At 50.9% G+C, this 14,459-nt stretch overlaps 1 protein-coding gene across 2 annotated transcripts in view; it reads left to right on the top strand.

Annotated features, from left to right (window-relative positions):
* The window catches only part of SNX29 (sorting nexin 29), a 478,886-nt gene that overhangs the window by 154,359 nt on the left and 310,068 nt on the right, over nucleotides 1-14,459 (top strand). For both annotated transcript variants that reach the window (XM_051847819.2, XM_008257737.4), the window contains exons 12-13: nucleotides 955-1,018; nucleotides 3,037-3,165. In XM_051847819.2, coding sequence (XP_051703779.1) covers nucleotides 955-1,018; nucleotides 3,037-3,165 — 193 coding nt within the window. The remainder of the gene's footprint in view (nucleotides 1-954; nucleotides 1,019-3,036; nucleotides 3,166-14,459) is intronic.

Genomic DNA, 14,459 nt, shown 5'->3' with positions numbered 1-14,459 from the left:
CAGGAGCTTCTTTTGGGTTTCCCACGTGAGTGCAGGGGCCCAAGCACTTGGGCCATCTTCTACTGCTTTCCCTATTCATTAGCAAGGAGCTGGATCAGGAGTGGAGCATCCAGGGCTTGCACCATTGCCCATATGGGATGCTGGTGCCGCAGGCAGAGACTTAACCTACTATGTCACAGTGCAGGCCCCTTTCTTATTAAACTTGATAATTATTTCTGGGACCAGTGTCAGGTGTCACTCTGCTGTCTGTGTTGATTAACAGCTACAGCAGGGAATAAATCATCGTTGAAAGTAGATGACTAGTAGCAGAGACTTGGAAAAACACCAAGGACTCATAAGTCTCGTTTTCCATAGAGGCTGAGAGTGTTCACCAAGGAAATAACTGTTTCTTCTTTTATTTATTTATTTTTTTTGACAGGCAGAGTGGACAGTGAGAGAGAGAGAGAAAGGTCTTCCTTTTTGCCGTTGGTTCACCTTCTAATGGCCGCCGCGGCTGGTGCGCTGCGGCCGGCGCATCGCGCTGATCCGATGGCAGGAGCCAGGTGCTTCTCCTGGTCTCCCATGGGGTGCAGGGCCCAAGCACTTGGGCCATCCTCCACTGCACTTCTGGGCCATAGCAGAGAGCTGGCCTGGAAGAGGGGCAACCGGGACAGAATCCGGCGCCCTGACCGGGACTAGAACCCGGTTTGCTGGCGCTGCAGGCAGAGGATTAGCCTAGTGAGCCGCGGGCCAGCCTTGACTGTTGCTTCTAAGCCTGCCCACCCTTCTGTTCTGTGTGGCTGGTCAAAGACAGATCAGCTGAGCACTTTGGATCTCTCAGGCTGTATTGGAATTATTTTTGGAAGGGAAAAGGAACTTGTCTAGATGTCATTAGCAGCATCTAATCCAGAGAGGAGAGAGGTTGTGTACCAAGTAGAATCTGCTGATGAACTGCGCCTTTGCTCTCTTCCTTAGGTGAACTGCGCCAAGCCATCGTGGCCATGATGAATCGGAAGGATGAGCTGGAAGAGGAGAACAGGTATCCTCACCTTCTGGCCCAGGGAGTAGCACCTGTCTTTGGCCTTCTACCTCTGGGACAGAGAGAATAACAACAGACGAAGGCAAAATTGTGACGGGTGACTTCCTGCCGTCTGGGATGTGCTGCCTGAGGGCATCGCTTGTGGCTTGTGTATGAACAAGTGATAGAAACCCCACAGTGATGGCACCACCTTAGCACCATGTGGGCATGTGGTGGCGCAGTCTCCTTAATGGAAAAAGAGGCTTCACTGAGAGAATTCACATACTCTAGTCTGAAGTATACAGTTCGTTGGTTTGTAGTATATTCACAGATATGTGCAGCTGTCACCAGTTTGAGAACATTTCAGGCCCCCAAAGACACCCTGCATCCTTGGGCTTGGCACCTCCCCACTCCCACGGTTGTCTTTGGAGTAACCTTCAGTGGAGGGCCTGCCTACTGTGCTCCAGCACTCAGTTGTTTGTCTTCATGTTTGCCCAAATCAGCGGTGCTTGGGGCAAGGTGATATTTGGATTCTTTTGACTTGGCCAAAGCCCTGTTGCAGCCACTGAGAGAGCAGAGGGGTTTGTTCATTGCCTCTTTCCTGTTGAAGACCTTGCCCGTCGATGCCCTCTATTGGCCGCATTGCTCTTACCTGATGGAAGCTGAGCTTCTCTCCTGCCCGAGCCTGGTCTGGATTCCTGGGGGCTGGTCCAGGGGCTTGACTGCCATCACCAAGTCTGCTTCTGCGAGCAGAAGGCTGCCCCCTAGGGGCGGGATGGTGCCCTCCCATTCCTTCATTGCACGTGGAAATTAAGGGTCCCCAGTGACATCCAAGTGTGATTATCCTTTAAAATTTATTTTCAGCCCTGCTTGACCAGCCTGTTAGCAGCCTTTTTGGAAACATAAAAAGTGAACAGACACGGTTTCTGAAATAGATGACGTTTGTAAAAGGAATCTTTAGAGCATCTTCCAACTAAATTAAACTTTCAGCAAAGGGCTCATCGCCCTTGAAGGTTGCTTTGTCTTTCTGCCAGCTGGAGCTGTCATCTTCGAAAAAGTTGTAGGTTTTGTCTTACCTTTTGAAGACAGTATTCACTTTGTCTGTTAATGTTTTCTCCTTCCCAGAGAAGGAAAAAATCCATATCCTGTATGCTGGGGGTCCCAGGCCCCAGGAGGGGGAGTTTTCTTCAGGCTGTCATAGGAAGGTCTTGGAGGGTTTAGTAGATAATGGAAGTGAAGTGGAGGCCAGATATTTTCGGTTGTGTTCTGATGTCATGTGACAGTGACCTGTAGATTTATTGGGTACACATATCACAGCTGGTAATTGTTTTCTAGAAATAGCCATTTCAGGTACAGTGAACCATGTTTGGTTCATTTCTAGATGATACCTTGTGATGGCTTCTAGAAGAACTGCCATCTTCTACCTTACGTAAGACCAGGGAGATGGATACACAAGTGAGCATGATTTGAGGGACCATAAAACACTGCCGTTTCTGCCTTAACCAGCTCTACAGCTGTGCCAAAGGCTCTGTGTGCTTGTTTAACCTGGAGATGGCCACAAGACAGCGGCCCCCAGGCTGTTCAGTGGGCAGAGGTGGAAGTGACCCTTGACTTCTGTCTTATAATCTGAGTGGACATTCTATTTCTATGTCTCAGATTATTCTTTTCGGCCTCTCCTGACACCTTTCCTGTGTTAAATTTCTTGCCTAGCGTGGCTGTGACAAAACGGGCTCAGTTTAATGTGCTGTATCTTTGAGTGGGCTGTCTCCAAAGGGACTTCCTGGGACTTGCCCTTCATCCAAGCTGTCAGAGGGGCAGTCTGTGTGTGGGCCATTGGGGACGTGGGGTCTGGGCTGCACAGAGTGCCCTGAACTCATCCTAACCATCATTCTAGGACCCTTGACCACAGAACGTGTGAGGTAGACTCACAGTACGGTGTACACAGAGCCTGGTGGACCCTGAATGAGTGGGGACTTGCCTGGTCAGGAGCTGTGTCCTGGGCTCAGTGAACTCTGGTTGATGGGGCCCCTTCTCCCCAGATCTCTGCGGAGTCTGCTGGATGGGGAGATGGAGCACTCGGCTGCACTCCGGCAGGAGGTGGATGCCTTGAAAAAGAAGGTGGAGGAGCAGGAGGAGCGACATACCACGAAGGTGCAGGCGTTGGCCAGGTAGGGGTGAGGGACTGAGAGGTGAGCTGTGGAGGCTGGGTAAAGCCCTGGGCCTTCCTTTCACCCACACTGTTTAATTAAAAAAAAAAAGGCTTGATGAGGAAATAAAATGTATGTATGTGTTTTATTTTATTGAATAAATGGTATTCATGCATATAGTTCAAAGCACAAAAGGTTCAGCTATCCAAGTCCCTTTTTCTAGTCCTAGCTGCCCAGTTTGCTTCCTAGAGCTGATATGTGTCACTTGTCCCAGAGATGCTCCAAGTGTATGCAAGGAGACAGGTGTCCATGTACATCGCCTCCCCACCTCCCGTTGTCTTTCCCTCTCTGTCTCCCTTTTGCTCCTTAATGGAAAATGATAGCTCGGCCTCCACACCTCTGGCTTTGCAGTCAGAGATGGTTTTGCACCGGTGTGTGCGGGACTGCAGTCTTCCTTCCAGTAGCTCCCGAAGCTCCGATGTCTGACTGTACCAGGGCCATTGAACCAGCCCACCAGCCGATGGGCATTGAGGTTGTTTTCAACAGCCTTTTTTTTTTTTTTTTACAAGATTTATTTATTTTTATTTGAAAGTCAGAGTTACACAGAGAAAAGAGAGGCAGAGAGAGAGAGAGGTCTTCCATCCAATGATTCACTCCCCAATTGGCCACAGAGGCCAGAGCTGTGCCGATCCGAAGCCAGGAACCAGGAACTTCTTCCGGGTCTCCCACATGGGTGCAGAGGCCCAAGGACTTGGACCATCTTCTTCAATCCCAGGCCATAGCAGAGAGCTGGATCGGAAGAGGAGCAGCTGGGACTAGAACCAGCGCCCATATGGGATGCCAGTGCTTCAGGCCAGGGCTTTAACCTGCTGTGCCACAGCGCCGGCCCCTCAACAGCCTTCTGCTGCTGCTAACAGTACTGTGGCCAGTAATCTTCCTGTTTGTCATTTTGTTCCTGTATGAGTATATTTTTTGGAAACGTAACTGGAAGTGGAGTTGCTGGGCCCAAAGTCCATTTGTCGTTGAGCTGCATAGAGAGCATCAGTTACCCCCACAGATGCTGAGCCATGTGTGAGAGAACTTCAGAAAGTTCATGGAAACTGAAATTATGTATTGTGATGCAAAAAATTTTGAAATGCTTACATGCAAAAAGTTAATGGAAAATACATATTATGAAAAAAGTGTATATGAATTTGAAATTTTTTTGCACTAAAATAAAGTTTTCTTTTTAAAAAGACATTAGAGAGAGATGGGAAAAGACAAAGTTCCCAGCCACTGTTTCACTTTCCAAATGCCTACAACGGCCAGGGCTGGGCTGAGGTCAAACAGGAGTCATTAACTCAGTCTGTGTTTCTCCTTGGGGGTCAGGGACCTAATTATGTGAGCCATCATTGCTGGCTGCCAGGGTCTGCGCTATTAGGGAGCGGAGTCAGGAGCTGAAGTCAGGAATTGAACCCAAGTACTGCAGTGTGGGTTGCGAATATCTTAACTACTAGGCAGACTACTTACCCCTAAGCTTATATTTTAATTCCATTTTCTATGGACTTTTCGGGTTCGCCCTGTGTGTTCCACAGCTGCGTGGGCGATAGCGCTGCTGCCCAGCCGTGCCCACAGCAGGAGCACCCACTTCTGTGGGTCTTTCGTACTATCACACGTGGAGAGTGGTCCTGATGAGAGTGCTTACGGACGCTAATTAAGACTATGAGTGAGCCTGTTTCATTTGAGTTACATTTGTTCACATGAGAACATGCTTTATGTACTTCCCTAATAACATATAACCCTTACCTCTTCCCCTAGTAATAAATAGGCAGCATTTTTTCTTGTTTCCATATGGGCTTCATGTTAACTATTTTTGTATTCTTGGATGTGATATTTCGCTGAGTTTATGCACCATTTAGCCAGTAAGTCTACCATTCCAATCTGGAATACCCAGTCTAAGGTGGTCAGTTTAACATTTGAGCTGTTTCTAGTTTTTTCCCCCATTGTACGTAAGAAAAGCGGTTTGTTGGCTATTCATGAACATAGCCTTTCAGTGACCCTAGGAGATAAACCTGTCTGAGGCTGGGCGTTGCGGCATGGGGGTCCCTGCACCCCTGTGAGTGCTGGCTAAGTCCTGGCTGCCCTGTTTTCACTTCGGTGGACTGCACTTGCATCCTGCAAGGCAGCGGGTGGTGGTTGAGTGCTTGGACCCTTGACACCCATGTAGGAGACCTGGATGGAGTTCTTGGCTTTGACTTCAACCTGGCTCATCCTTGGCTGTGGCAGGCTTTTGGGAAGTGAATCAGTGGATGGAAGATCTCTCTCTCTCTGCCTTTTAAGTAGATGAAAATAAATAAACATTTTAAAAAGAACAACAACAACTTTTCCTTTCTCCTAAAAATATGTTTTGTGGATGTGTCAGGGAAGCTGGGGTTAAAAATAGTTGGGAGCATTTAGTCTTGGTGCCATTAAGTGATGTGAATGCGGCTATCATCATTGTGTATGTCATCGAATGCTGGCACCACGCTGTCATACTTAAGTGTGATTCCTTGAGCATCTCCCTTCTCTTTACATTTTAAAATGACATTGCAGGAGCGCCAGAGACAGGTAAATGATGATTATAAATAGAGTAGTCAGTGCCTAATTTGGTGCTTTCTCGCCTGCATCATTGTTGCACCTGGCCTTGCTTGGGTTCTGTGGCATAACTGCCCTTGATATTCATGATAGAGACCGACGTCTTTGGAGATGCGGGTTATGAATCATCTGTGACAGATGGGACTGTGTTCCCTGTTGCTTTCCTGGCTTGTGTGAGCATCTGCTTGGCCTCGAGTCTTGGCTCCATTAGGTGCACATTGTGTTCCTGGCTGAGCTGTGCAGCGTGGCCAGGCGGTGTTTCCCCACCTCTGAACCGCAGAGAGTGATCCAGCCAGTGTGTGGGCTTACACAAGGCACTGGACCCAGGCAGCCATTTCCAGTGGATCTTACAGAAAAGGTGTTCTGTCACATGACAGTCCTCGGGAAGATTTTATCCCCTATATGATATAGGAAGAACCAGTTTCTTTCTTTCTTTCTCTTTCTTTCTTTCTTTCTTTCTTTCTTTCTTTCTTTCTTTCTTTCTTTCTTTCTTTCTTTCTTTCTTTCTTTCTTTCTTTCTTTCTCTCCTCTTCTCTCCTCTTCTCTCCTCTTCTCTCCTCTTCTCTCCTCTTCTCTCCTCTTCTCTCCTCTTCTCTCCTCTTCTCTCCTCTTCTCTCCTCTTCTCTCCTCTTCTCTCCTCTTCTCTCCTCTTCTCTCCTCTTCTCTCCTCTTCTCTCCTCTTCTCTCCTCAAGATTTATTGTATTTATATGAAAGGCAGAGTTACAAAGAGGGAAGGAAAGACAGAGGGAGAGGCCTGCCTTTCATCTACTTGTTCCCTCCCCAGATAGTCACAGAATGTGGCCAGGCTGAAGCCAGGAGTTTGCTCGGGTCTTCTATGTGGGTGCAGGGGCCTGAGCACTTGGGCCATCCTCTGCTGCTTTCCCAGGTGCCTTAGCAGAGAGCTGGATTGGAAGTGGAGCAGCTGGGACTCGACCCAGTGCCCATATGGGATGCCTGCATTGCAGGCCATGGCTTTAACAAGCTGCACCACAACGCCAGCCCTGAAAAATTAATTTCTTAACCAGGAAGTTTTATATTCCGAAGTCTCTGCATTTAAGCAGCGGGTAGCTAAGCGCTCAAGGTGCCTGGAAGTTTGCAGGTAGAGAGAACGTCTGCAGCAGGTGAATACTGCAGAAGCAGGCAGGCGAGCCGGGTGCAGGGGCTGTGAGAAACCCAGCTGCTCACTCGTTCCGGGAGGAGCACACCCCTGCCAGCTGTCAGAGTGTCCTTCCTGCTTCCAGCTGCAGGAGTGCCTGTCGGTTCTGGCAGACAGTGGACCTGCTCGGGCAGTGGTGCTGTGGCTGTCAGATCACAGCTGGGCCTGGAAGGTGAGGCCCATGTGTGTGCACGGGGCCGCCCTGTGGTCAGGTTCATGTGTGTGTGCAGGTGGCAGTTCTTGTACGGGTGGTTTCACATGGTGGTTTATGGTGCAGGTTCTGGGGGTCAGACCAGCTCCACTGCTGACCAGTTACAAGCGAGACCTTGACCTTTCTATCTCTGTGTCCTTTGTTGTGAAATTGGGAGAAGAAAATTGTCTCATTGAGTTGTTGCATAAATAAATTGCGAGACAATTTGTTGGCTCAATAAATATGCTTTATAAATGCCCAAATAAATACCACTATGATTTTTCTTTAATATAATAATGGTGTTTCTAAGGAACTTTGCCTAGTCAAGAGTTACATTTTAGTCTAAACAATGCAGAAGGAGTTATGAGCAAGGCTGTTTCAGGCTCAAAGCAGTAAAGTTTGTTCTGCCAGTGTTCTAGTGCTAAGGGTGTGTTCTTGTGTGTGTGTGTTGTGCTGGCTCTGAGTGTACTGTTGTGAGACTGAAACATCACTGGGCAGATTCAGCCTTTTCTTAAACATTAATTTTGCTCAAAATCAATGACTTGCCTTTTGTGCTGTCTTGCCTCAAAAAGAACCAGGGCCTGTAACCATACCGGTGCTCTATGGCCCGCAGCAAGTGCTGGTCCGTCATATGCAGGCATTGTAACCAGTCAGAACCAGTTACAGTTTCGCCAGCAGCTTTCCCTTCCCAGATCAGCTTGATCCACCCATGGTGGCCAAGGAGGGAGCAGGCTCACAGTCTGGGCCTGGATCTCCAGCCTGCCCCTGGAGCCCACTGGATGAGTTGTGGGGTCAGCCCCATCTGACCACACAGGCAGAAGGTAGATGCCGAAGAGTTCAAGGAGGGAAACTGGGTGTGATGGTTAACTGCTGTGTCAGTCTGACCCGGCTGCGGGAGGCTTGGAGGTGTGATTCCATGTTGCTCCCGCATGTGTCTGTGAGGGCCTTGCCAGCAGACACTCACGCTTGCATCGGGAGACAGAGCAAAGCAGATGGCCCTTGCTGATGTGAGTGGGCATCATTCAATCCCCTGGGGGTCTGGACAGAGCAAAAAGACAAAGGAAAGTGACCGACCTCTCTGCCTGGCTGACGGCTGGAGCTTGGACATGGATCCTGTCCATCTGGCACTCCTGGTTCTCAGAAATTCAGGCTTAACCTGGAATCTACACCACCAGCCCTCTGGCTCTCAGGCCTGCCAACCACCCCGATAGCACCCCTACTGTCTCTGGCTCCTTCACTGTAGGAAATGACAGGGGATGATGTGCAACCCGGGCAAGGTGTGTGGGGCTCATGCTCGAGCACAGAGGAGTCGATTGGCTCTCCGCAGGCTTTTTGGGTTGGGCAGGTGTGGCCGCGGCCTCCCCAGCTCCAGCTCTTCCCCCTTACACACAGCACTTCGGTTTGCACCCAGCTCAGTGATCTGGGCAGGCATGGTCACTTTTTTTTACATACAACATACCCATGAAGGCGCTGTTGCTCACTACCTCTCCTCCCACCCCCAGGAAGGTTCTATATTGGTGGCACTGGGGTATTCTGGGTATGCTCACAGGTTGGGAACGTCCCTAACGAGGCAGTCAGGGGGGCTTTTGCGGTTCTTGCTCCTGAATGGTCTGGAGCTGGATACATGTTGGGTTGGCGGGTTTGATTTAGTGAGTCCTGATCCTGTCCTGTCTCAGCCCCCCTGCCTCCCGGGGTTTCCAGCTTGTATTTGACAGACTGGGGGACCTCCCAGCATCCAATCATGTGAGCCAACACCTCATCATTTTTTAAAGATTTTATTTATTCCTTTGAAAGGCTACGTTAGAGAAGAGGAGAAGGAAAGAGAGCAAGAGGGAGAGAGGGAGAGAGGGAGGGATCTTCCACTCACTGGTTCACTTCCCAAATGGCCACAAGTTTGGGGCTGGACCAGGTCAAAGCCAGGAGCCAAGAGTTTCTCTGGGTCTCCCATGTGGGTACACGAGCCCAGGCCCTTGGGCTGTCCTCTGCTGCTTTTTCCCATGTGCATGGTGGGGCCGCCAGGACTGGAACTGGCGCCCACATGGGATGCCGGCACTGCAGACAGTGTCTCAATCTCCTGTGCCACAGCGTCGGCCTGCACCTCGCCATCTCTCACCGAGGGCGGAGAAGGTGTTCCCCCAGGGGAATGTGCTGGATTGCTTGGCTCAAGGCTCGTCTCCCCGTCCATCTGTCCCGTGGCCTTCCTGTCATTGCAGCTTCATAGCTTTTCTCCTGCTGGTCAGTTGTGTGACTGAGGGGTGGCCATTCCCTTTTCATCTCTTACATTAAAAAAAAAAAGTTAACATTGTTTAAATGCTGGTGCTGGTATTGTGGTGCAGCGGGTTAAGCCGCTACCTATAATGCCAGCATCCCATGTGAGCACGGGTTCAAGTTCCAGCTGCTCCACTCTCTGATCCAGCTCCCTGCTAATGTGCCTGGGAGGCAGGGGAAGATGGCCCAAGTCCTGGCTCCTGGCTTCTGCCTGGTCCAGCCCCAGCCATCGCAGCTGTATGGGGAGTAAACCAGTGGGTCGAAAGTGTCTGTCTGTCTGTCTGTCTCTGTCTCTCTCTTATTCTGTAACTCTGCTTTTCAAATAAATACATAAAATCTTTTTAAAGATTACTTTCTCCTTTCCTCTTTTTTTTAAAGATTTATTTATTTATTTGAAATGCAGAATTACGGAGAGGCAGAAGTGGGGGGGGGGAGGGAGAGAGAGAGAGATATCTTCCATCTGCTGGTTCACTCCCCAAATGGCCGCAATGGCCGGAGCTGAGCCGATCTGAAGCCAGGAGCCAGGAGCTTCTTCTGAGTCTCCCACAAGCGTACAGGGGCCCAAGCACTTGGGCCATCTTCTACTGCTTTCCCAGGTACATTAGCAGGGAGCTGGATTGGAAGTGGAGGAGCCAGGATTCGAACCAGTGTCCATATGGGATGCCAGCACCGCAGGCAGCGGCTTTACCACTACTACCACTACTCCACAGTGCTGGCCACAATACATAAATCTTAAGAGAAGTCTTTTGAATGCTCATCCCCTTGAAAATGTAAAAAGGGGTGGGGTGGTGGAGCAGTCTCCTTCCCGCCTCGCAGGAGGATTCTGCGTTGGTGCCCCGGCCGTTCATGGCCCAGTGACGCTGCTCCGGTGCTCTTTCCATGTCCTGACTCAGATTTCGCAATCTGCATCCCCAGCTGATGCTAACGTGGTTTTAGAGGCAGAAATGCAGGGCAGCTTAGCTTGGGTCAGCAGGCAAAGCGTCCGTTGCTGCCACTGAGAAATCCAAGGACAGCCCCCTGCTTCCTTCAGGCATCCGCCCCAGGTGCTCCACTGAGGTCGGCGCTCCCCTCCCCTCCCTGAGTTCTCTGTGTGTCCGCTGTTGTCCACATGGAACGTTCTGGGGAGGCGTCTCCCTTGGGCTCGTTGCACCTGGGAGAAGCAGAAGGATGTGACTGACAGCCTCGCGGGCCCCCAAGGCAGACTTTGGGCAGACAAAAGCGTGTATGCTCAGCGGCTTCCTGGTTACGCAGGTGATGCGCCCAGCGCACTCGGCAAAGCCCCAGGCCCTCCGTAAGTGCTCTCGGAGTGTCACCTCATTTCTTCTTCTTCCCTGGTGACTCGGCCTGGGCGGCCACAGGTGCGGAGATCAGAATCCCGTGTTTCCTCCCTCGCCCACCCTCCCCCTGCAGTGAGCATCTTGGAGCCTTTCTCCGACCTTCATTTGCCCTTGAGGAACTCCTGCTGTTACTTGTCCAGCCCAGCCCTGCCCAGCGTGTGTTCCTTTGCTCGTTGGCTCTGCTGTGACAGCATCCCATGTGTGGCACTGAGAATGGCCGTGCATGGCCTGTCAGGGAACAGGGGACCAAGCCGGCCTTGAAGCCCTGCTCAGATCACTCCATCCATCCCCGTTGCCCTCACCCCCAAACTGACCTTTGCTGGCTTTCTCTGAGGCTTTTAATCTCAGTTTCTTCCTTAAAGACTAAGCCTTTTGTGACAAAGCATGGTCAAGTTCTCCAGGGTCTGTCCCAGGACGTTGATTCTGGTTGTATCCAGAGGCAAACGGTCAGAGTTGAGAAAGTCAGACGTGGTGGGTATTGGCCTGAGTCCTGAGCCTGTCTTGGGTTAGGTGGCCTTGGAACCAAGGGTCTGACTTCTCGTTGGCGTCTCCCCAGCCAGAGGACCTGCCCTGGCAGGAAAAGCCGACGGAATTCATCCTGCTGCCGACTCTGGGGTGGGCTGAGGATGATGTGAGGTCTCATCTGGGCTCAGCAGGAGAGCGTGCTGCTGTTGATTAGCCATGTCTGCTGTGGATACAGTGAGGCAAAGTGGTGGCAGGCATGTCAAGGCTGCCCTCCCAGGCTGCTGCCGGTGGGGGGGTGGAGACTGCTGGAGATGATGTCCTCAGGCAGGGTGGCAGCATCCTAAGGACCCTGGACAGTGGGGCGTTTGTCATTCTTGGACAAAGCCCCTGCTGTTCAGTTGGTAAAAAACAAAACAAAAACATGCTCTGAAGAAATAACTTGAACCCGTAAGTAAAACTTGACAAAACTGGGCTCTCAGGTTAGTGGGCACTGGAGATAACAGCCCCATTTTTGCTCCTTGCTTTATTGTTTGATTTAGGAAGCCCATAGACTAAGAGGGTGTTCTGACAGGAGAAGAGGAGTTGTGGTGGCAGATGCCGCCTTCCTAAACACTGTCCCTGCACATCCCTGCACTGGCCTATTGGCCATGCTTGCTCTTTTTGTTCTTGGTTGGCGCTAAGGGCTGAACTCTGCCCAGCACCAGGGTTCGGCTTCAACTTGTCTAGTCCAGGCAAGATACTTCCATCCCCTTCCCACAGTGATGGGTTCAGGGGAGTGTGGCCTGGCCCTGATGGGTGTGGGGTTCACACTTAGTTTAGAAATGGACAGGCAGACTGTTTCTGCCTGTGGAGACCCTGGAGGATGATTGGTCCTTGGTCCTTGGATGGTTGCCTCCTGCTGGACCATGTGCTGCGAGGGGTAGAGGCTTGGCCTTCTTCAGCCATTTTGCTGCTATGAGAGAAGACAGCCTTGGGGTGGCACTAATGGTCCAGCTTGCAGTGGAGTGAGGTGAGATGGGAGAACTGGGTCTAGCCCTGGGTCACTGGATCTGTCTACCCTTGAGCCAGATGAAGCTCTTGACCTTCTAGTTACATGGGCCAGTGGCTCCCACTTGCTGTTTAAGCCACTTCGAATTAAGTCACCTCTCTCTCTCTCTCTCTCTCTCTCTCTCTTTCTTCTTCTTCTTCTTCTTCTTCTTCTTCTTCTTCTTCTTCTTTCTTCTTCTTCTTTCTTCTTCTTCTTTCTTCTTCTTCTTCTTTCTTCTTCTTCTTTCTTCTTCTTCTTTCTTCTTCTTCTTTCTTCTTCTTCTTTCTTCTTCTTCTTTCTTCTTCTTCTTTCTTCTTCTTCTTCTTTCTTCTTCTTCTTCTTCTTCTTCACAGGCAGAGTGGACAGTGAGAGAGAGACAGAGAGAAAGGTCTTCCTTTGCCGTTGGTTCACCCTCTAATGGCCACCGCGGCCAGCGTGCTGCGGCCGGCGCACGGCGCTGATCCAAAGCCAGGAGCCAGGTACTTCTCCTGGTCTCCCATGGGGTGCAGGGCCCAAGCACTTGGGCCATCCTCCACTGCCTTCCCTGGCCACAGCAGAGAGCTGGCCTGGAAGAGGGGCAACCGGGACAGAATCGGGCGTCCCGACTGGGACTAGAACCCGGTGTGCCAGCGCCGCAGATGGAGGATTAGCCTAGTGAGCCGCGGCGCCGGCCTCTTTCTTTTCTTTTCTTTTTTTTTTTAAAAAGATGTATTTACTTTATTTGAAAGGCAGAGTTACAGAGAGGCAGAGGCAGAGAGAGAGGGAGAGAGAGAGAGAGGTCTCTCATCTGGTGGTTCAATCCCTAGATGGCCACAACGGCTGGAGCTGTGCTGATCAGGAGCCAAGAGCCAAGAGTTTCCTCTGGGTCTCCCACGAGGGTGCAGAGGCCCAAGGACTTGGGCCATCTTTTACTGCTTTCCCAGGCCACAGCAGAGAGCTGGATCAGAAGTGGAGCAGCCAGAACTCGAACCGGCACCCCTAAGGGATGCCGGCACTGCAGGTGGTGGCTTTATATGCTACACCATAGTGCCGGCCCCTACGTTGTCTTTTCTTGCTACACAAGAACACTCGTTGATTGAAAGGACTTTGTCCACTGTGTCCAGCCTGCCCACGAGCTAGGTCAGACTCCTGTGTGCTAGTCTCCATAGGAACCAGCCTTCCTGAACAGCAGTGTTAAGGCAGGAATGTCTGTGCTGTAAGCTGTCTGTGTGTGTAGACCAAGCTGCACGTGCTGCTTGCCTCACCATATCTTCCTGGTACCTTGCACAATGTCTGGCACACAGTAGGTGCGCAGTAATATTGGTTAAATGAGCCAGTGACAGTGTCACCTGGTCACGGTGTCCCCAAGAAAAGTCAGCTCTTGCAGCATCTTGTTGGCACCGTGTGGTCCATCAGACTGGGTTTTGGATCTGCCAGTGGTAGTCATTCGCCCCAGACTAGACTCTGGCCCCTTTCAGGGAATTGGCACTTCTGAGAACTGCTTCATTTAACTCTTCTTGAGTGAGCAGATGGTGAGAACTCTTAGTAGGAGGTAATTAAAGTCCCCCAAACAGTGAAGAAGTGCATCGAGTGCTCACGTAGTTCCTAGATGAGGAAGAGAGGCAGCGCGTTGCTGGGCTGGGTCAGAGGGTGCAGTACTACTGTCTCTGCGAGTCTCTTTCCCTTGCTGTCAGCTTCGTCCTCAGACCCGTGTGTCCTTTGTGGGGACGGAAGTTCCCCAGCAGCTGCAGGGCTAAATGTCATCAGCTTAGCCCCCTAGTGGGTGCAGAGGAGTTCTTGGCATTGGCTGGACTCCTGGGATCCCTCTTCTTTCCCCAGCAGGATGCCTCAATTTAGGCCCCCTTGCAATGGGGAGGTAGCTAGGAAAAGGGCATGGGGGAGTTTCGTCAAGAAGATCAAGTGGGGGTGAATGTGGGGCAGGCAGACAGTGTACAGCAGTGGGAGTCTGTAGATGTCCCAGAGCAAGGGTAGCTGTGCGGTCATTTTGAGTGAGCTGCCCTGTGGGTGCTCGGTGCAGTCCTGCTGTTGGCCTGAACATAGCTGTGCTTGGTGCTCTTCCCTGGTTGCATGTCTGTGCTCATATACTTTGTGCACGGTGGCAAGTACCCCGCCCAGCTGTTCTGACGTGTGGACTCCATCTAGGCAGACTCGTATCCCTGTTTTATAAACACGTGGGATGCTTCCTTTACTATATCCTGAAATGACTTTGAAAGGCAATATGATCTACCTCCACAGGTAATTTTGAGAATTCAGTATAC

This window comes from Oryctolagus cuniculus, chromosome 19, assembly GCF_964237555.1.
Source record: "Oryctolagus cuniculus chromosome 19, mOryCun1.1, whole genome shotgun sequence".
In the NCBI taxonomy this organism is placed as follows: Eukaryota; Metazoa; Chordata; class Mammalia; order Lagomorpha; family Leporidae; genus Oryctolagus; species Oryctolagus cuniculus.
The sequence above is the reverse complement of the archived record's forward strand: the minus strand, read 5'-3'. Positions and strand labels throughout refer to the sequence as shown.